This window comes from Petaurus breviceps, unplaced genomic scaffold (assembly GCF_028583685.1).
Source record: "Petaurus breviceps papuanus isolate PSGF00001 unplaced genomic scaffold, PetGlider_PUasm1.0 178, whole genome shotgun sequence".
Lineage (NCBI taxonomy): Eukaryota > Metazoa > Chordata > Mammalia > Diprotodontia > Petauridae > Petaurus > Petaurus breviceps.
In genome coordinates, this window is record NW_027185777.1 from 6395523 (window position 1) to 6416098 (window position 20576).

General features: G+C 39.4%; 2 protein-coding genes across 3 annotated transcripts in view; one reads left to right on the forward strand and one right to left on the reverse strand.

Annotated features, from left to right (window-relative positions):
* Positions 1-17697, reverse strand: part of CROT (carnitine O-octanoyltransferase) — a 34348-nt gene extending 16651 nt beyond the window's left edge. Inside the window, exons 1-5 of the mRNA XM_069086116.1 lie at positions 17529-17697; positions 16106-16191; positions 14342-14458; positions 1830-1964; positions 478-627 (exon numbers count right to left, since the gene is read on the reverse strand). Of these exons, the coding sequence (XP_068942217.1) occupies positions 478-627; positions 1830-1964; positions 14342-14360 (304 nt within the window). The 5' untranslated portion in view covers positions 14361-14458; positions 16106-16191; positions 17529-17697. The remainder of the gene's footprint in view (positions 1-477; positions 628-1829; positions 1965-14341; positions 14459-16105; positions 16192-17528) is intronic.
* OLAH (oleoyl-ACP hydrolase) overlaps positions 5705-20576 on the forward strand; it is a 92684-nt gene continuing 77812 nt past the window's right edge. Inside the window, exon 1 of one of the 2 annotated variants that reach the window (XM_069086233.1) lies at positions 5705-5806. The gene's annotated coding sequence lies outside the window, so the exon portion shown is untranslated. The remainder of the gene's footprint in view (positions 5807-20576) is intronic. The other variant, XM_069086235.1, reaches the window with a different exon arrangement.

Below are 20576 nucleotides of genomic sequence, written 5' to 3' on the forward strand. Positions count from 1 at the left end.
AACATAGAATGACAACTCACTTATCTCCTATCATCAGGGAATGAGCTGTTCCATGTATGTAAATTATGCAGATAAAAGCTTTTACTTTGGAATTCCTTATGTTAACATTTTCATCAGGGTCACAACTTCTTTAAGAATTAGAATTAAAAGATAGTCTTTAAGGGCTGAGTGACTTTTTAAGGAGTTTTGCAGTTCAAACTCCTATGACTCTAAATTTCAAGCACCCAGAACTTGGTGGATCAAATGTACTATTCATTGCAGAGAATATACCCCAAGTCTTTAATTATAATGATGAAGCTAATTGTCTAAAAAATTTTATAGCAATTGCGCCTTGTTACCTACTAAAATAATAAAAATAACTCTTAAAAGGTGAATAACAAGTAAAGGTATAACATTTAAATGTATATATGATTATATAGATTGTGTGTGTGTTTGGACTACATTTTACATTACATTAACATCCTGATATTGGTCAACTATAGTTGCAAAAACATGTAAGTACCCAATTTCTTTTTCCTTTGGCTTTTTCAAGTAATTTCTGGTGCAACTTTTCTCCAATTCCATTTTGAAATTTTCGCACTATTTCTTCTGTTTGTTTATATTCTTCTTCATTTGCAAATGGTTTAACTATGAGGAAAAAAAGTAAGATTTTTAAAAAATAACTGATAAATGACAAAACATCACAATCCACCTCAGTCCATATTAGCTATGCATGCCTTGGTATTCATAAATATAAAACAATGTATTAAGCATGTTAGCAATTAACAACTTAAAGAGCAAGGATAATGGAGTTTACAAGTAAATAGAAATGGAAACATTATACAGCAAAAAGAAATACTAATTGGCACAATGCAATCTGGTCTACCACTTCTTAAAAATGCTCTCAGATTTTACTTTTTTGGAAAAAAAACCTATTCGATAATAATAATGAACTAACAAGTTAGAAAATGTACTGCCTTCTAGATTTTAATCAAATAGTAGAGGGAATCCTATTTAGTCATAACCAATACTAGAACAAAGTCTTAGTCATTTGGAGACCTTGATCAGAGGCACTAATCCTCAAGTACCAACTACTGGTGTCAATTAATTGAGAAAATGTTAGAAAGCCCACACCAAAAGTGCTACAGGTGCCACAAGGGAGCTCAAACATTTCCAACTGCATGCTGTAAAAAAAGCAAAGATTAAGCCATGGGCATACACTGAATAAATTCATTGAGAGTAGTTAGAAGTCAAATAATATCAACATCTAGTAACTTACAAGAGTGGAAATAAAGTGAACTTAATAATGTCATCATGAAGTATAGCAATGAAGCAAATAGTCTCCAAACAGACAAAATCTTATTAGAATGGTTGGATTATAGGAATTATAATTAGGAAGGATTATAGATTGGATTATGTGATTGCAAGTCAAAGTAGATATAGAGAAAACAGGAAAAAGGATGATAAAGGATAGAAAAGAAGGGGCGGCCAGGTAGCACAGCAAGTAAGAGCACCGGCTCCAGTGTTGAGAAGATGTGGAGATCGAATCCCGGGCTCAGACACTTAACACCCACCCAGAAACACCTGGCCGTGTAACCTTGAGCAAGTTACTTAACCCCAATTGCTTAAAAAAAAAAAAAAGGATAGAAAAGAAGAAGTAAGAAAAAGCAGGAGACAGGAAAGAGAATTTTTAAAGGATATGTTCTATATCATTAATATCTTGTTCTATTTCTAAAATACCTTGGGACATCAGAGGACCAAGCAACTCAACTCAACTATTTTTTTAATATTTTTCCTTAATTGAAATCAAATACCATTTAATATATGCAAAAATATCAAAGGAGCTATACCTGACTCAAGGTATTTCTTTAATGACTCATCAAGAGAAGGAACAGGCAATGAAGGAAGAGAATCCTGGTACTGAAAGGTTCGTTCTTCAGTGGACTTAGCCAACTGGTTTTCCATGATTCTAGAGACAATAAAAACTGCAAAATCAAAGAAAACAAAATCAATCCCTGAAAATAGATTGCTTTTTAAAAATCATTAGGTCCAAACAATTAACCAGTATTTACTATTTTCCCAGGACCAATATAGACAAAAAGCATTATATGGGACATAAAATAAGTTTAACAAATAGTTCTTGTTCTGAAAGAAGCTTACAACATAGTACAATTTAGCAAACATTTCTCAAGCTGAGGATATAAAGACCAAAACAAAACTCTCCACAAATTAAAGCCACCCTCATTGAATTTTTTATTCTGCTGAGGTGGGTGAATATGAGATACACAAAGATAAGTAAATAAGGATTTCTCAGTAAATAGAGAGCACTTAAAAACAAAGGTTCATACAAGACTTCCTATAGAAGGTAGCCTCTTAGTTTAGTTGGAAAGAGGATAAGGTGGGGGTATAGGGAAGCAGGAGGGAGAAGGAAAGTGAAGAAGGAGTGTTTTCTAGACATGTCCGTGTGAATGCACAGAGACTAGAAATGTGAAATGCCCTCTGGGGATTAGCCATTAGAGGTATAAGATCAATTTAGCTGGAATAAAAAATTAATAAAGGTGAGTGATGTGAAATAAACCAGGTAATGTGGATTGAATCTAGATTCTGAAGAACTTTTGATGCCAGGATAATGTCAAGATCTGGTTGAGGACTGGGAATATAGACCTGGAATTCTTCTGCTTCAAGATGTGAATCACCTGCATGCAGTTAACAATGGGAGCAGATGATAGCATCAAAAAATTACAGAGAAAGGAGAGAAGAGGCCCTAGGATATTGCGTTGTGGGAGAGCACCTAAAACCAAGGGATAGATGATGATCCATCAGGAAAAACTGAAAAGAAGTAATAAAAGAGGGAAAATCAAAGTCCTGTCAAAGGAAGAGAGAATATTAAGGAGAAAGATGACCAAAAGTGTCTAAAGCGGGAGAGAAGTTAAGTAAGATGATGACTGGGAAAAGGCCACAGAATTTAGCAGCTAAGCAATCTCTAGTAACCTTGAAACAGCAATTTCAAATAAGTGGTAAGGGCAAAGGGAAAGGAATAAGAATTTATACAGTGCCTACTACATGCAAGGGTATAATAGTAATAGAATTTAAATATCCCCCTGTATTGGCTTGGTTTTCGGATTGATTGTGTTAAAACCCAGAGCTTGTGAATCCCACTTATGGGATGGACTTGTTGACATGAAAAGAGAGGGCTGAACTGGGAAGAACTGGTGATGTGAATTTAGAGAGACACAAGCAGAGAGAGAGGCAGAAGAGTTTTTTTGGAAGCAGCATCGTGGAGGCAGAGAGAGACAGAGAGGATTGCTGAGGGCCAGTTGGAACTGCCCAGGACTTTTGAGAGCTGCCACCCAGAGTTGCCAAGGACTGAGGAGACATGGCTGTTATGCTGGTACTTTGTCTGTCTGTTTTGATGTTGTTTTGCCAGATTCGTCCAGTGGTGAAGGACAATCCTGTTGTTGCAGAGGTTCTAGAAACTTGCTGTTGGTTCAGAGCTCCTGAGGCTGTTCTACAGACAGAGAATGAATTGTGCCCACTGGTGAAGGACAGTGCTGTTGTTGCAGAGGTCCTGGAACCTTGCTGTTGGGTCAGAAGCCCTGAAGGATTTTCTTGTTGTATGTTTACAGAAATCCTGGAAGAGGGTTTTGCTAATGTTTTCAGGGGTCGTAGGACTGTTCTGCAGACAGAGAATGAATTAATGAAGACACCAGCAAAGTATCTTGTGGCTTTGCTAAGCTTTATCTCCCCAGGAACAAAGGTTGCTGAGAACTTGCCTCGGGTCAAGATGAAGAAAAAGACCTCTCTTTGCATATTAAATGCTGTGCTTAAGCTTGTTGTAACTCTGGGGTAGATGGCCTATTCAGTTGTGATCCAAGGATGGGAAACTTTTGACTTTTTTGTGCTCTTTGACTGACCAAATGAATGTACTTTGTTTATGATTAGAAACCAATCTCCATTTGAGAAGCAGGGCTTTGTGATTGACTAAATGAATGTACTGCCTAGGAGTGGAGTAGTACTTAGAAGAGGGTCTTTGGGATTGACTAAATGAATGTAATGTACAGGGGTGGAGTAGTACTTGGGAATTAATGTACTTGGTGAATGCTGTATTTTGAATTATGCTATATTTTGATTTTCTCTGTTCTTAATTTGTCACTGAATCAAATGGAGAGCAGCTATGCTGGTATTTTGAACCTTAGGAAGTTGCCTTTGCTTGGCATTACAAAGGGTCAGGACTGATGGCAGTTTGCAAGGGGTTAAGTGAGTAAGGAATGAGGAAATGGAGGTATGAGGAACATAAGACTTTTTCTAGGAATTTGGTGGAAATAGGATGGTGGGTTGAGGAGATGGTTAAGTTTAATTGAAAATTAAAGATGAGGAGGCTCAGCCTGAGAGGTAGGATTAATAGACATAGGAAAATTAAGAGAACAAAAGACATTATAAATCAATCAAAAGGTCGTTGAAACTGGAGTCAGATGGCCTGGGCTAGAATACCAAGTCTTTCACTTATTGGCTTACTGTCTATGTAACCTTGGGTAAGTTACTTAACTAAAGTTTAGTGAGTTTTTATCTCTAAAATGAAAGAGCTAGATTAGATCAAGGGTTCATAATCTTTTTTTTTTTTTGAGTCATATAGATCCCTTTGGCAACCTGCTGAGGCCTAAGGAACCCTACTCAGAAAAAATGTTTTTAAATGTATAAAATAAAATGCTTAGAATTACAAAGGAAACTAATTGTTTAAATAGTTATTAAATAGTAAAAATAAAAATTCATGAGCCCCAAGAAAATAATCCCTGGACTAGATGATATTATGAGATTTCCTTATACTTATTCTAAGTATTATGAAAAATCTTGAGAAAGGAAAGATAAACATATTAGCTAGAGGATCTGTTTCTTGGAGGTGAGACTCACTGAACTTGGCACTCTTTTAAGTAGGATTGAGGGGTGGCCAGGTAGCACGGCAAGTAAGAGCACCGGCTCCAGTGTCGGGATGACCTGGATCAAATCCGGCCTCAGATACTCAGCACCACACCCAGAAATAACTGGCCGTGTAACCTTGAGCAAGTTACTTAACCCCTATTGCTTTAAAAAAAAAAAAGTAGGATTGAAAAGTAGAGCAGAGATTGGCATTCCAGTTGGAGGGAAGGAATGAGTACAGCAGGTGTAAAGGACAGTGAGATTAGTCTTAGTTACCCAATAGTATCATTGGGAAAGGGTGTTAACCATTTAGTAAAATCTAAGTCTTCTTCAGCAGATAAGAAAACTGTGACCTAGAGAAGCTAAGTGATCTTGCCTAAGGACACAGGGTGGTGGAAGCAAGTGTGGATAGGGCCATAACAGTCCTATCTGGTAGTACATGCCCTCCCTGAAGCCATTCACACACCTTTTCATCATACTTTCCTTTCACCACTCCCTAATGTAACCAAGGTAAGAGACTATAGGCATATATAAGAGACCTGTATATAAGCATCCTCTGGTCTCAGTGGAAAACAAACATAAAATTGAAGTCAGAAAATATTAGCTATATTTTATAGCCAATGTCTGTTTTTAATTATAAGGAAAAAGTAGACTCCATAAAATTACGGTGTTACATTTTGGCACTATTGAAGCCAGGAACATTAAAAAAAAAAGGTGGCAACAGGACAGGCAAGGTTATTTCTAACATGTCTGTCAGCAGATTTTTCTCATCTCTTTTTTGCAAATTAGGTCTGATAGGCCTAGAGGAAGAACCCCTCCCTCCTTGAAATATATATTCAGAACTAGGTATCACTTGCATTCTTCCCATTCATGCTATGTAATCCTGGAGAGCACCTCACAAATAGAAGTGGAGGTAGGTTTTAAATTGATACTTTATTTATCTAATCTTTGGAAAACTGAATTTATATAAAATTGAACTGCTTATATCCTAAATCCTGTTTGTTTTCATTGTGATTTTGAAGTTGTTAATTTTTTTTTTAATGGCTAGGATTTTTCATATTGCTCTTCATCCTTTAAAAAGGCTTAGTTGGGTCTTTACTCAATGATGAAATCTCCTCTACTTACCAGAGTGATCATGTTTGCAAGCCAGTCAAAATCTGCAGATAAGAAATGTTCTCATTTTACTTGGAGTCATATTTACTTGCTCCCATTCATCTTGTGGACATACTCTGGGAAACTGTATCACTAGATGCTAATGTCAAATCCTTAATGTTTCAGACTAAGTCCCTGGTTTTAAACAGAATTTCTAATGTGCATTAGGCTCATTGCTTTATTTCTATTACGTCTAATTTCTTTTAGGTCCTGAAAGGGAGAAAGGGAGGAAACAAACATTTCTTAAGTGCCTACTTTTATTATTAATTATCTTGTTATATAATTACTCTTAAGGCTAAGATACTGTGCTAAAACACTTATTATTTCATTTGATCCTCACAACAATGCTAGAAGGTACCAATTTATAGCTGGGGAAACTGATGCTGAGAATTTAAGGGACTTGACCAGGGTCACACTGCTAAGTATCGGAGGCCTCAAGTCTTTCTGACTCAAAGCCCAGCCCTCTAGGCATCCCATCTCCTAGCTACTTGCCTCCTCAATACAAAGGCTATGCTTATCTTCATGGTACAAGTACCAATTATCCCTAAATCAACAAAATATGTACCTAACTTTCATTCCTTGATACAGAGAAATAACATACACAATAGGAAAATCCAATGAATGAAATTTTCAAGCAGAATTCTTGGGGGCAGCTAGGCGGTACAGTAAGTAGAACATGGGCACTGGAGTCAGGACAACCTGAGTTCAAATTCGGCCTCTAACACTTGACACACTTAACTAGCTGTGTGACCTTGGGCAAGTCACTTAACCCCAATTGTCCTGCCTTCCCCCCTCTAATAAAAAAAAAAAGACCAGAATTCTTCACTATGACTAGTCTTAAACAAGACTGGGAGGTAAGAAAAAGCCCTTTACAGGTATCCCTCAGTAAAACAACGTGTGGATGTCCTCAACAGTGAACCTTGTTCAGCATCAACTATGTCCCAGAGAACTCAGGACCAAGATTTTAGTTGTAACTTGTGTTTCACATGGATACATTTTTCTTTCCAGACTAATTTCCATTAGAAAGGGGTTAGTCTCTTTTTCTTCTTTAATACTGCTCAAGATATAGTATTAAATTATGTTTGGGTGGGGAACCTGTGACCGAGAGGCTACATGAGGCTTCTAGGTCTGGACTGAATCCAAACTTCACAGAACAAATACCCTTAATAAAAGGATTTGTTCTGTAAAACTTGGACTGACAATTTACAGTTCCCAAGCAAGTGACAAGTCAAAAACAGTGATTTTATCTAGTACATAAAATGAGACCATAAGCTGGTTTCAATAATTCAGTAATCTCTGAATAAAGAGATAAGGGTGAAATAGAATGGTAGTAGTAAAAATGGAGAGGAAGAAATGACAGGATTTAGTAAAAGAATGGTTCTCCAATATTTTATAGTCTCCTTCACTGTATTCTTACCCACACTAGCAAGAGTGTTCCTTGAGGATCTGAGTCTTCCTCTCTCTCTACACTATTCTCTCCTTTGGCAATCTCTTTCACTCTCTACCTTCAACAACTTCATCTATGCAGAGAACTCCCAAGTCTGTATCTCCATTCCTGACCTCTGTTCTGCGCTCCAGTCCCATCTCCAACTTCTTGCCCTACAACTAACATCTCGAATTCAACATGTCCAAAACTAAGGTCTTTCATTGTTCTTTCCCATAAACCTGCTCCTCATTCTGATTTCTCTCTGTGGTTCCCTGGGTTCCCAAATCAGCAATCCTGGGATTATCTCTCACCCACCTCTCTTCTTCAGTGGCTCTTTATTGCCTCCAAATCAAGGTCAAACTCCTATTCAGGGTCCTCCTCAACCTGGTGTCACTCTACCACAACAACTTTAGCTCAGAGTAGTCTCCCACTCCGGCCAAACTGTACTCCTGCCCCACATACATATCTCCAATTTTTGTCCTACCAGCATATCAGACTCAGCATATCCAAAACCAAGGTCATTATCTTTCTCTCTAAACCTGCTTCTCCCAGGTAAATATGAACTACCAATTATGAAACAGAGATGGAATTTTTGTATTCTTTTATGAAGAAATTATTATATGAACCCCCTCATTATAGAGGAAATCTAATTATACAGAAGGCCTGAGAGTAGTACTTTTTTTTGTTGTTTTCATGATCTTAAATGAAGAATGAAAAGGGAACACAACATGAATATATTGGTGGGGGGGTGAAGGAAAAGGAAGAATGGTTAAAGTTAGTTCACATAATTGTGGGGCCCAAGTAGATGCCTCAAAAAAATGATAAAGGGTTCAGGGAAAGGGGTATAGCACGTGATATTTTAAATTCTCGGTGTTCTGAACTGGGCAAAGGAGGAAATGACACACATAGACAGATAAATAGAAAATCCATTTCACACAATAGAAAAATTGGCAGAAACGGAAAAGAGGGGAATACAGGAGAAAGAAGATAAAGGGAAAGATTAGTTAGAAGCAAAACAAATTCTCAGAGAAGAAGAAAGAAACAAAAGGAAGGAAGACTATAAGAGGAAAAAGGCACAGGGAAATACACAAATAACAATCTTAACTGTGAATACAAATGGGATGAGCTCACTTATAAAATGGAAAAGGGTAACAGTAGGGAACCAACAATATATTATTTACAAGAAACACACGAAACAGAAAGATACGCAAAATTAAAATAACAGACTGGAGGAGAATCTATTATGCTTTAGTTGAAGTAAAAAGCAAGGATAGCAATAATAATCTCAGAAAAAGTAATGATAACAAATGTAATTTTAAAAGATAAACAGGGAAACTTGAATTTGCTAAGGGGTAGCATAAACAGGAAATTAATATCAATTCTAAACACAGTCCTCAAATGTAGTAGCACCCAAATTCTAAAAAGAAAATTAAATGAGCTACATATAAACAATAAAAGTATTAGTAGAGGGGGCAGCTAGGTGAATAAAGCACCGGCCCTGGAGTCAGGAGGACCTGAGCTCAAATGCAGCCTCAGACATTTAACACTTACTAGCTGTGTGACCTTGGGCAAGTCATTTAACCCCAATTGCCCTGCCTTCCCCCCTCAAAAAAAAAAAAACATTAATAGAGATCTCAATTTATTCCTTTCATACTTCTATAGATCTAAACAAAAAAGTAAAAGGAAAGAAAAAAGAAAAGGATCTGAATAGAATTTTAGAAAAGTTATAATGACAGACTTCTGGAGAATATTAAATTGCAATAGAAACTTTTTTCTCAGCTTTACATGGTATCTTAACCAAAAACTGATCATGTATTGGGGCATAAAAATGTCACAAATACAGAAAAGCAGAAATATTAAATACATATGATTTGGACAATAATGCAATAAAAATAATATTAAATTAAAAAAACAAAACTGCTCCTCTTCTGATTTTACTTTCTCTCTGTAGTACTATCATCTACCTGGGTTCCCAAGTCAGCAATCTTGGATTATCTCTGACTTGCCTCCCTTCTACATTTCTTCTGCAATCTCTTACATCCTCCATCACCACCATCATTCCTGTTGCCACCACTCTTAGACAAGCCTTCATTACCATCTTCCCAGACCACAGCAATAGCTTACCAGGTCTCTCCTTCTTTCCTCTCCCTCCCTGGCTGCATATCACTGCCAGAATTATCTTTCTATACCCAGATGCGATCATGGTACCTCTCTACTCAAGAATCTTTAGTTCCTGAAAACTGAACAGCTTCCCAAATAATATCCCAACTCCTCTACCTGGGGTTCAAAGTCTATCAACAACTGGATGTTATACTACCTTTAAAGTCTTAGCCCATGTTATTCTCCTCCATGCACTCTACACTACAGTCAAACTGGACCACTGTCGCACAAACATGTTCTGAACTCCCATAGAACTACCACTCTGTTCACTCTGCTCCACTGTGGTTTGTTTTTTTTTTTTGGCTTTTTGGAGGGCAATTGGGGTAACTTGCCCAAGGTTACACTGCTAGTTTTTTTGTGTGGGTGTTAAGTGTCTGAGGCCGGAACCAAACTCGGATCCTCCTGACTCCGGGGCTGGCGCTTTACTCACTGCACCACCTAGCCACCCCTCCACTGTGTTTTCAATAACACTCCCTTCCCTCTCTTCACCTACAAACTCCTTCCTATCTATCTTTTAAAAGTCAAACTTCCTCCAGGAAGCTGTAGTAGTAGTGGTGGAAGTAACAGTAATAACAACAACTCATATTTTTAGAGTACTTTAAAGTTTACAATGAGCTTTCTCCTATCAAGCTGGTAAATTAGGCATCAGCCTTCCTTATTTTCCATGGTTAACAACTATCCCTCATCAACTACACCCAGCATTTTGTTTTGTAATTAATGAGTTTACTCTATAATAATATGTACAGTAACTGACTTGGTGTCTTGTCTCCCTACTAGGCTATAAACTCCTTAAAGGCAGAGTAGTATCTTATTTCCACTTTGTTTTCTCCCCCATAGCATTCTATACACAGTTGGTGCTATACTGTACAATACTGTACAGTAAATGAAAGAGGGCAAAGACAATTACAAGATTTCTAACTTGGAAATACAGAGAATCATGACATCTCAGAGAGAAATAAGACAGTTTTGGTTGAGAGGTGTGGGTGAGGAGACGACAGATAACTTTGGATACACTGAGCTTGAATGCATGGCAGGAGAATCCAGTGAGTTTTCTCACAGGTATCTGGAGAAATATGATTGGAGTGTGGGTGCAAATTCCCTGTCCTCATGGTGCTTACTTTCTGAGGAAGAGGCTATTACACATACACAAATAATGATAATACAATACATAAGAGGTACAAAGTGCTGCTGGAAATTCATGGATGGAAGGTCATTATCAGTTGGGGAGGGGGTTGTTCAGAGAAAACTTCATGGAGAAATGGCATTCAACTTTGATTTTAAAGGGCTAGAGAGGATCACAAAGTTCATTGAGAATAGATAGGCATCAGAAGACTGGAGACTGGCAAATGTGACTTTTAAAATGGAAGAAAGGAATGGAAACTATAGACTAGTAAGCTTGACACCGATCCCTAGTAAAATTCTATTATGGATTATTTAGATTGCTCATGAACACCTGGAAGAAGAAGTGGTGCTTTCTGTAGTAGTAAAGAGCTAAAAACAAAGTAAATACCATTTTTACTTTTTAATTTTAAGAATGGCTAAATTTTAAGAATGGCTAAACAAACTGTTATATGAATGTGACAGGATAGTTCTGAGTCATAAGAAACAATGAGACATGGGAGACTTATATGAACTAGTACAAAATGAAGAAAACACAATCTGGAAGACAATATGCACAATTACTACAACAATGTAACTGGAAAGAACAACAATAACAAAAATCAAAACTGAAAGTGGTGTAATTAAAGAAGCATTTCAGCAAAACCAGTTAATATCAGTTAATTCTGAAAGTATATATACAGTGAAACAACCACAGGGTTCTACCTCTAGAAAAAAAAAGGGGAGGAGGTTTGTAGCTATATTTCTTACTCAAACTCGGTCATTATACTAGAAACACATACTTGGTATATACTAGCATCATATTAAGAGTATTATACTTAGTATATATATGACTAAGTTTGACAGTACAGAAGAGCCATAAGAAACAACCTCCCCCCTTCCTTTGTTGCAGAGATGGAGCCCTATGGATGTAGTGTTTCATTCTATATATTGTTAGACTTGACTGTTGTGTTGACTAGTTTTCCTGAAATGCTTCTTTTTCCTCTTTTCTTTTTTAATCTTTGATTTAAAGGATGGTTCTCCAAATTGGGGCAGAGGGGAGGGAGAAAACGGACATGTTGGGAAATAAAGGTGATATCAAAATGAAAGAAACTAAGAAAATAATTAAAGTACGAGGAACCAGTAACAGCAAGCATTTAACAAAGTCTTTCATGATACCCTTGTGGACAAGATGCATAAATGTGAGCTGCTTCATAATAGTTAGGTAGATTCCTAAGTGGTTGAATGATTCAAGAATATAGATTAGTGGATACATGTGATTTGGATGGAGGATGGTAACAAAATGCTAGACCTCTGTCCAGCCCTGTCCTGGCCAGTCTTTTCACCCATGACTTGAACAAAGATATGGAAAAAAATACTTATCCAATTTGCTGATGATATAAATCTAGAAAGGAGAACTAATATACAGGGTAACAAAATCAAAATGTTAAAATTATCTCAAGTTTGTCATGATTGGGTCAAACAAGATTAAATTAAGTAACACAAAGTCTTGACCTCAGGCTTAAAAAAAATTAAATTCATAAGTAAAGGATGAAGACTACCTAGCTTAACAGCAGTTCATGTGAAGAAAAAAAAAGACCTAAACATTTATTTGGATATAAGCTTAATATGAGCCAAAACAGTGATATTTCTACCAAAAAGAAAGCTACTAAAATATTGGCATTAAATTAGTAGAATTATAGTGTGCATAACAAGGAAGACAATAGTCCCAGTAATATGGTGACTGTGCCAGTCAAAATCATATCTGAAATATTGTATTCAGTTCTTGGAATTACATTAAAAGGGGATATTAACAACACACGGGGCAGGGGGGTGGATGATATGGAAAACGACATCAATGAACTCATACTATTTATCTTGGAAAAGAGTCTACTACAAGAAATTGGAGGAAAAAAGTCATATTCATATCCTTGAAGGGCTAGAAGTTAGTTCAATAAGCATTTATTGAGCTATGTGCTGGGGACTGTGCTCCATGCTAGGGACAGAAAGAGAAAAGAGAAAAACAAAACAGTTTTGTCCTCAAAGGACTTGAATTCTATTGGGGAAGAGAGGTTAAGAAGACACACAAAAATATTACAAAGTATTATCTTTGGCATAGACTTGTGATTTCAACAGTGTAAGGAGCCCCCAGGTAAAGAATGAACTAACCCTATTGTGCCACAGGCAATCTTTAATACAAAATATGTATACAAAAGAAATCTATTATAATTTTTTTGGGGGGAAAGGATGGAGTAATTCAGTTGTTAATCCAACTTTATAGGAGAGGACTCAAGGGAAATAAAGGTTCCAAGACTCAGAGATGAGAAAGGAAAATATTACAGATATATGGCACAGCCTATGCAAAAGTAAGATGACAGGAAATGTCTGGTGTGAGCAAATGGGCCCGTTTGGTTGGAACCCAGAATGCAAGAGGAATATTTGTATAGTCACAGCAGCAAGATAAACTGGAGTCATATCGTGAAGGGGTCTAAATGCCAAGCACAGAAGTCTTTATTTTTTTCAAGGCAATAGGGAATCACTGAAGCTTTTTGAACAAGGGGTTGACATGGTCAGAACTGTGCTTTAGAAATATTATTTTTTTTAGGGGGGGAGTGGTTAGTAGGGAGGGAAGAAGTAAGGGGAAAGGGGAGGAAAAGGGAGGGGGGCTGATAAGGGAATACTGAGGGAGGCAGTGATCAAAAGGAAAACTATTAAGGGGGAAGGGAGAAGGGCAGAAAAATATGAACATTAACAGGGACAGGAATAGGATGGAGGGAAAGAAAGAGATAATAATCATAACTGTAAATGTGAATGGAATGAACTCTCCCATAAAACAGAGACGGATAGCAGAATGGATTAGAAATCATAATCCTACAATTTGCTGTTTACAAGAAACACATCTGAAACAGAGGGATACACACAGGGTAAAGGTAGAAGGCTGGAGTAAAATATATCATGCCTCAGCTAAAGTAAAAAAAGCAGGGGTAGCAATCCTTATCTCAAATAAAGCAAAAGCAAAAAATGACCTAATTAAAAGAGATAAGGAAAGAAACTATATCCTGTTAAAAGGCACCATTGAGAACGAAGCAATATCATTACTTAACATATATGACCAAGTGGTATAGCATCCAAATTCCTAGAGGAGAAGGTCAAGGAATTAGAGGAAGAAATAGATAGCAAAACTATACTAGTGGGAGACCTTAATCTCCCCCTCTCTGAACTTGATAAATCTAACCTCAAAATAAACAAGAAAGAAGTTAAGGAGGTGAACAGGATTTTAGAGAGGATAGGTATGATAGATCTCTGGAGAAAACTGAATGGGGATAAAAAGATATATATTTTCTTCTCAGCGGTTCATGGCACATACTCAAAAACTGACCGCGTTCTAGGGCATAAAAACCTCACAATTCTATGCAGTAAGGCAGAAATATTAAATGCATCCTTCTCAGATCATGATACAATAAAAATTATATGCAATAAAGGGCCATGGAAAGACAGACTAAAAACTAATTGGAAATTAAACAATTTAATCCTAAAGAATTAGTCAAACAAGAAATTATAGAAACAATCAGTAATTTCATTCAAGAGAATGATAATAATGAGAAAACATACCAAAATTTGTGGGATGCATTAAAGTCAGTTCTTAGGGGAAGTTTTATATCCCTGAGTGCATACATGGTTAAATTAGAGAAAAGGGAGGTCAACGAATTGGGCATGCAATTGAAAAACCTAGAAAAAGAACAAATTCAAAATCCCCAATTAAATACTAAATTAGAAATATTGAAAACCAAAGGAGAGATTAATAAAATTGAAATTAAGAAAACTATTGAATTAATAAATAAAACTAAGAGCTGGTTTTATGAAAAAACCAACAAAACTGATAGACCCTTAGTCAATATGATAAAAAAAAAGAAAACCAAATTATGAGTATCAAAAATGAAAAGGGTGAATATACCTCCAATGAAGAGGAAATCAAAACAATAATTAGGAATTATTTTTCCCAATTGTAGGCACATAAATTTGACAATCTTAAGGAAATGGATGAATATTTACAAAAATACAAGTTGCCCAGATTAACTGAAGAGGAAGTAAATTACTTAAAATAACCCCATCTCAGAAAAAGAAATTGAACAAGCCAACAGTGATATAAATCAATCCCAAAAGATTCATGATGGAGAGAAATATGTGTATCCAGAGAAAGAACTAGAAAGAACTGAGTTTATATCCAGGTGGAAGCAAAATACCTGATCTTTTTCCTTCTCTTGTTTGGTTTTATGTCCTCTTTACCATTTTTCATTCGATCTGATACAATCCATCTTTACAACCTGACTAATGTATAATGTGAAAGTATTTACAGATCCTATACTTGACTATATGCCGCCATTGGGGGGGGGAGGGGAGGAAGGGGAACAAAATGTGAAACTCAAGGAATTGTGGAATTGAATCCTGTAAACTAAAAGGAAACAAACAAATTAATTAAAAAAAAATTTTTTAAAGAAATATTATTTTGGATCCTGTGTAGAAGGTGGCTGGAGAAGCAAGAGACTATATGCATGGAGACCAATTAAAAGGCTATTACAACAGTCCAGGCAGGAGTTAAGGGCCTGAATTAGGTTGTTGGTGGTAAGTGGAGAAAAGGGGCCAACTCTGAGGAATGTGGAGAAAACACTGATGAGACTAGGAACTGGGGAGGGGGAGGGAGATCAGTGAGAGTGAAGAGTTAAAGATAATTCCCAGGCTGAGAATCTGGGTAGCTAGAAGAATGGGGGTGCCATCCACAGAATGTTTTAGGGAGAAATTAATGAGAAGAGAAATTTAAATTAAATAAATTTAATTCTATATGGCTTCAGAGGGAAGAACAGGGAAAATGAGGAGAAAATCAGAGAATTCACATTGATGAGGATAAAAATTTTATTTTAGCAGAACCGTCTAAAGTTCTGATAAAAAAAATTTCACTGTGCCTAGCAAAGTCCTAGGCAAATAGTAAGTAGTTTCAAAATAAATATTGATAATTATTTCACGTAAGTTTAAAAATCACTGAAACATCCACAAAAAAGCTGGCCAAAAAGTATAAAAACACAAGATATGAACTGAAGGCATATGTGCCAAGTTGCTTCAAAGTAAAGAAGTTGTCATAGTGGGACTGGGTTAATGAAGGGCAGGCTTCACAGCGGTAGTGAACTGGCAGAGATTGTGATATAAAGTAATTCTAGGTGGTAGAAATGGAAAAGAGCCAAGTACAGTAATCATATAGCTGAGAGTATTCTATTTTCAAGAAAGGAAAGTGAAGTCTTAACTACGCTTGGTTAATGGAATATCATCTGTCCATCCATGCTTCCTAATTTTTTATTCCAGAAATGTGTTAAATATACCTACAAGGTATGCCAAGTAGAAGGGCAGTATAACCACAAAGGAGTCTGTTGCAGTAACTCAGGTGTCAAGGACTTGAAATGAAGAAGAAACTGTGGAAATAAAAAGGAAGACACAAAATCAATAGAGAAGAAAAACGAGCAGGGACTTGTGACTTACCTCCAAACCTTAAATAAAGGGGATAATTGTCTATATGTGTATATGTGTATGTATGTATGTATATATATATGTATATATATGTAAATTACCACGACATCTTAAAAGACACGTCCACTAGCTAAAAAACAAACAGGGTATTAAGTTACCTTCCTGATTAAACTTGGAAAAGGCGGATAGTCTCTTTCCCAGGGGATTTCTGATTCGTTTCTCTCCCTCCCTCAGATCCGAAAAGAGATCTTAAGTCGGATTTCTGTTTCCAGGTGACAGGAAATCTGTTCCTACATTGTAAATTGAACAAAACTTGGGAAACAGGGGCGGACAAGATCTTCTAGGGGAGGGGGCTCGGGAGGGGGGGACACAAGGACCGAAGGCAGCTTCCGTTACCCCCTGGCCCCGCGGGGTGCAAACCCTCTCCCAGCGCAGCCTTCCGAGGCCAAGCCCGTCTGCGGGGACCCTCAGTCAGACGGGACAGAGGGCTCTCCAGGCCAAGACTGCGCTCGGGGCTCCGTCCAGCCACCCAGGCCAGATGGGAGGGGATCATCCCTTGCACTACGGCCCAGGGGAAGGGGCGGGAGACACAAGACCGCCCTCAGATAGAGGGGGGCAGAGAGGGATGAAGGGCAGACAGGGGCTCAGGCAGCAAGAGGGGCAGCGGCTGGGTACTCGTTTTTCAGTAGTGTCCGGCTCTTCGTGACCCCATTTAGTGAAGACGCTGGAGGGGTCTGCCATTTCCTTCTCCGGCTCATTTTACAGATGAGGAAACTGAGGCAGCCAGGGTGAAGTGACTTGGCCAGGGTCACACAGCTGGTCAGTGTCTGCGGCCAGACTGGCGCTCACAAGGAGGGGTCTTCCCGACTCCTGACCAGGTGCTCTCCGCACTGCACCACGGGGCTTAAGAGCGGAGCGGGCAAGCACCCAGAGAGAAAGACACACAGACAGACATTTACTGCAGGGGACGGACAGACAGATCATCTCTAAGGGAAGCCGACGAGAGCTCAGGGACCGAGAGAGGGGGCACCGTCTGCTGAGACGCACGGACAGCCCAGCTGAGTCGCCAGGGGCGCGCGGAGCCCCGAGAGCCCGGAGAGCCCAGAGCCCCCGGAGCCCAGAGCCCAGTCCACCACACGGTGGGCTCAGCCTCACCCGGGAAGCATCAGAGGTGGGGGGAGGGGAGGTGACGGCGCTCGCGCGTCTCCGGGATCCGGAGCTTCGCGGGTCTCTCGGGCCCAGATTCGGGGATGGGTTGGAGCCTCCCGGCCGCCGTCCTCACCTCTTCTGGCCCCTCGGCGCGCCCGGCTCGGAGCTTGAGGCCCTTCCCATTCCCTAGAGGCCGGATTTAACCAAGGCTGAGAGGGCTGACGGAAAGCCGCGAGGGTCCCGCCCCAGGGCCGGGAGGCAGGCCTTCATACATGACGTCACCCCAGCGCATCCTCCTTCCTTCCCGCTCCCGGCGCCTCCTGCTCTGGCCCGGGCCACGTGGAGGGCAGAAGAACGAAGACTGGAGGCTGGTGGAACCCGGGAAGCTCTGGAGGGCGTGCACGAGAGACTGGTCCTTGTCCCTGCTCCAAAGCCTCCTCTGCATGGCGACAGCCCCCCCAACAGCCCCAGGGATGGAGTAGCCCACGCTGGTACCCCTACCCAGACTGCCGCTCAGTTCCTGGGAGACCGCACGTCCCTGTCTGAGCCTCAGTTTCCCCATCTGTGCCACGGACCATGGGATTAGGGTGTAGAATGAGGGACCTTAGAGCCACCCCCCCGCAGCACAGACGGGCATACACCCAGAGAAGTCCATGTCAGGATGCAGTGTAGCCCTCTACATCAACTCAGTTTGATTGGTCATTGAATTGACCGTCCAGAAGGGCAGCGTTCCAATCCAGCCCGAGTCACTTACTAAGGTTATGTGACTGTGAGAGGGTCACTTACCCTGTCAGGGGCTCAGTTTCTTCACCTATAAACGTAGCACAGACTAGCCTTTGAGGTCTCTACTTCTAAATCCTGCTAAAGAGTGGTTATGTTACATGCAAAGCCCCAGGGGTGTGAAGCCCAAGACAGCCAACATCAAGTGAACAGAAAAGTAACTGTGAGATCATTTGAGGAGAGGGAGAGAATACCAGTAAATGGGGTGATGGGGAAGGCTTCCCGTTCCAGGTGTGACCCGAGCTGATGCTCAAGGAGATGCCTTCCAGGAGTGGGCTGCCGACCTGTGTGCTGAGTCGCAGAGGTGGAAGGCTTTGACACATAGCAAGTAGGTCACTTTGGTTGGAACATAGAACGTGTGACAGGAAAGTACTGTGACATGGATATGGGCTGGAGCTGCATGGTGTAGGACTTTAAATGTCAATTCAACAGAGACGTTAAAAAGGAACTGTCTCTGATACGACCTGTGAGACCTTAGGCAAGTTGTGTAACTTCTCTGGGATTCAGTTTCCTCCTCTGCAAAATGAATTCAAATAGGTAGCTTCTGATATCCTGTCTAGCTCTAAATATATGTACCAGTGCTCCTATCTTGGGGGAATAGGGAGCCATGGAAATTTCTTGAGCAAGGAAAAGTTGTAAATTATTATTTTGATAGCCATGTGGAGGATTGGTTTGAAAGGCGGAGAGACTGGAAGGGGGAGGAGGGGATTTAAAAGCAGTTGCAGTAGTGCCAGGTAAGAGGTAATGAAGTCTTGAACCAGGGTAGTGGCCTGTGTGAGTGGAGAAGAGGGAAAGGATGTATAATCTCCTCTTTTCCAGAGGTTCCCAAACTTATTTGATCCACTATCCCCCTTTAAAAAAAATATTCAGCACCCACCTGGAAATCTACTTTCTTTAACTCTTTAATGTTTTTTTTTTAATTTGCATCATTTAAAAATATTTTTTGAAAAAATGATGCATCAGGGCAGCCAGGTAGCACATCGAGTAAGAGCACCGGCTCCAGTGTTGGGATGACACGTGGATGGATTCCGGCTCAGACACTTATTACCCACCCAGAAACACCTGGCCTTGTAACCTTGAGCAAGCTACTTAACTGCAATTGCTTAGGGGCTGCCAAGTGGCTCAGCGAGCACCAGTTCCAGTGTCCGGATGACCTGGGGATCAAATCCGGGCTCAGATAGTTAGCACAACACCCAGAAATAAGTTACTTAACCCGATTACTTAAAAAAAAAAAAAACCAACAGAAAACATAAAATCCAATCACTTTTATTTTTGTTACACATTACTACTCTTCTCACTCTATGGTCCTACTGAACTGGCCTTCCTGCTGTTCTTCACATATAACATCAAGATTGTATTAGGAGATACTGATTTCCAGAGCTAAGGTCTGGCAAGCTGTGCCCTGAGTTTGGCATAACAACAATTTTTGTGTGCACCAACAGACCCAGACATGAAGTACTGCTATGAAGGGACTTTTTGTCACTAGACAACCTTACCTCACTGTTGCTTTTGTGCATCACCATCATTTCTACACCATACTGTTTATCTCTTTGTCTAGCCACAAATATATAAATTAAGGTTCAGCCCCACTGAAGTGTGTCCCTCCAAAAGGGACAAGGCCCTAGCACACGTGTCTGTATCCCCTCCTTGCTCTCAAGCTGTTTCCCTCACTTTGTAATGAAACTTCTGTTATATTCCTGACTCTGCCATCTCTAGCCTGCTCTGTTCAGCTCTAGCCATCCACAGGTTAGAAACTGGTTCAGTTCAATTGACACTAATTAGTGTCAGAAGTGGGACTGGACACAGAACCAAGCCACTGCAGTCTAGTACCAATGGGAACAGACTAAATGCCACCAGTGTTTTATTTCTCCAGAATCCAACACCCACCTCCCATCTGGTGAGTGCCCTAGCATTGTTCCTGCTCCAATCTTTGAGCTCACATTAGTTGATCCAGTTTACCTCTTTGTGAGGAAAGTTTCAGGGACGCCCCCCACCACATGATCGGATTTTCCCAGATCACTCTGTTAAGGATACTCTTTCTTAAACTGCGGAACTGATTAATTGCTCTCTTTGCGTATCTCTGCTGATTTGAGACTGCACATATCTATAAAATTGTAACTTGTGCCTTAAACTGCATGCTTCAGTAATTGTATACCTCTGTTAAAATTAGAATTGTAATTGGATGCTTTGTTAAAACTATCTGTGTCTGTTTTTGTCTTGTCATTTTGTCTGTGTTTGGGTTTTTGTAAAATGTAAAATGTCTCTATCATGTTTGTGTTGTAAGCCAGATTCTGTTACTTTTAAAGATTTAAAATGCAGCCAGCCAGAAAAACTTCTGAGGAGTTTAGAACACTGGAAAGGAATAATGAATTTTCATACTTGAAACAATTGTCCCAGTAAG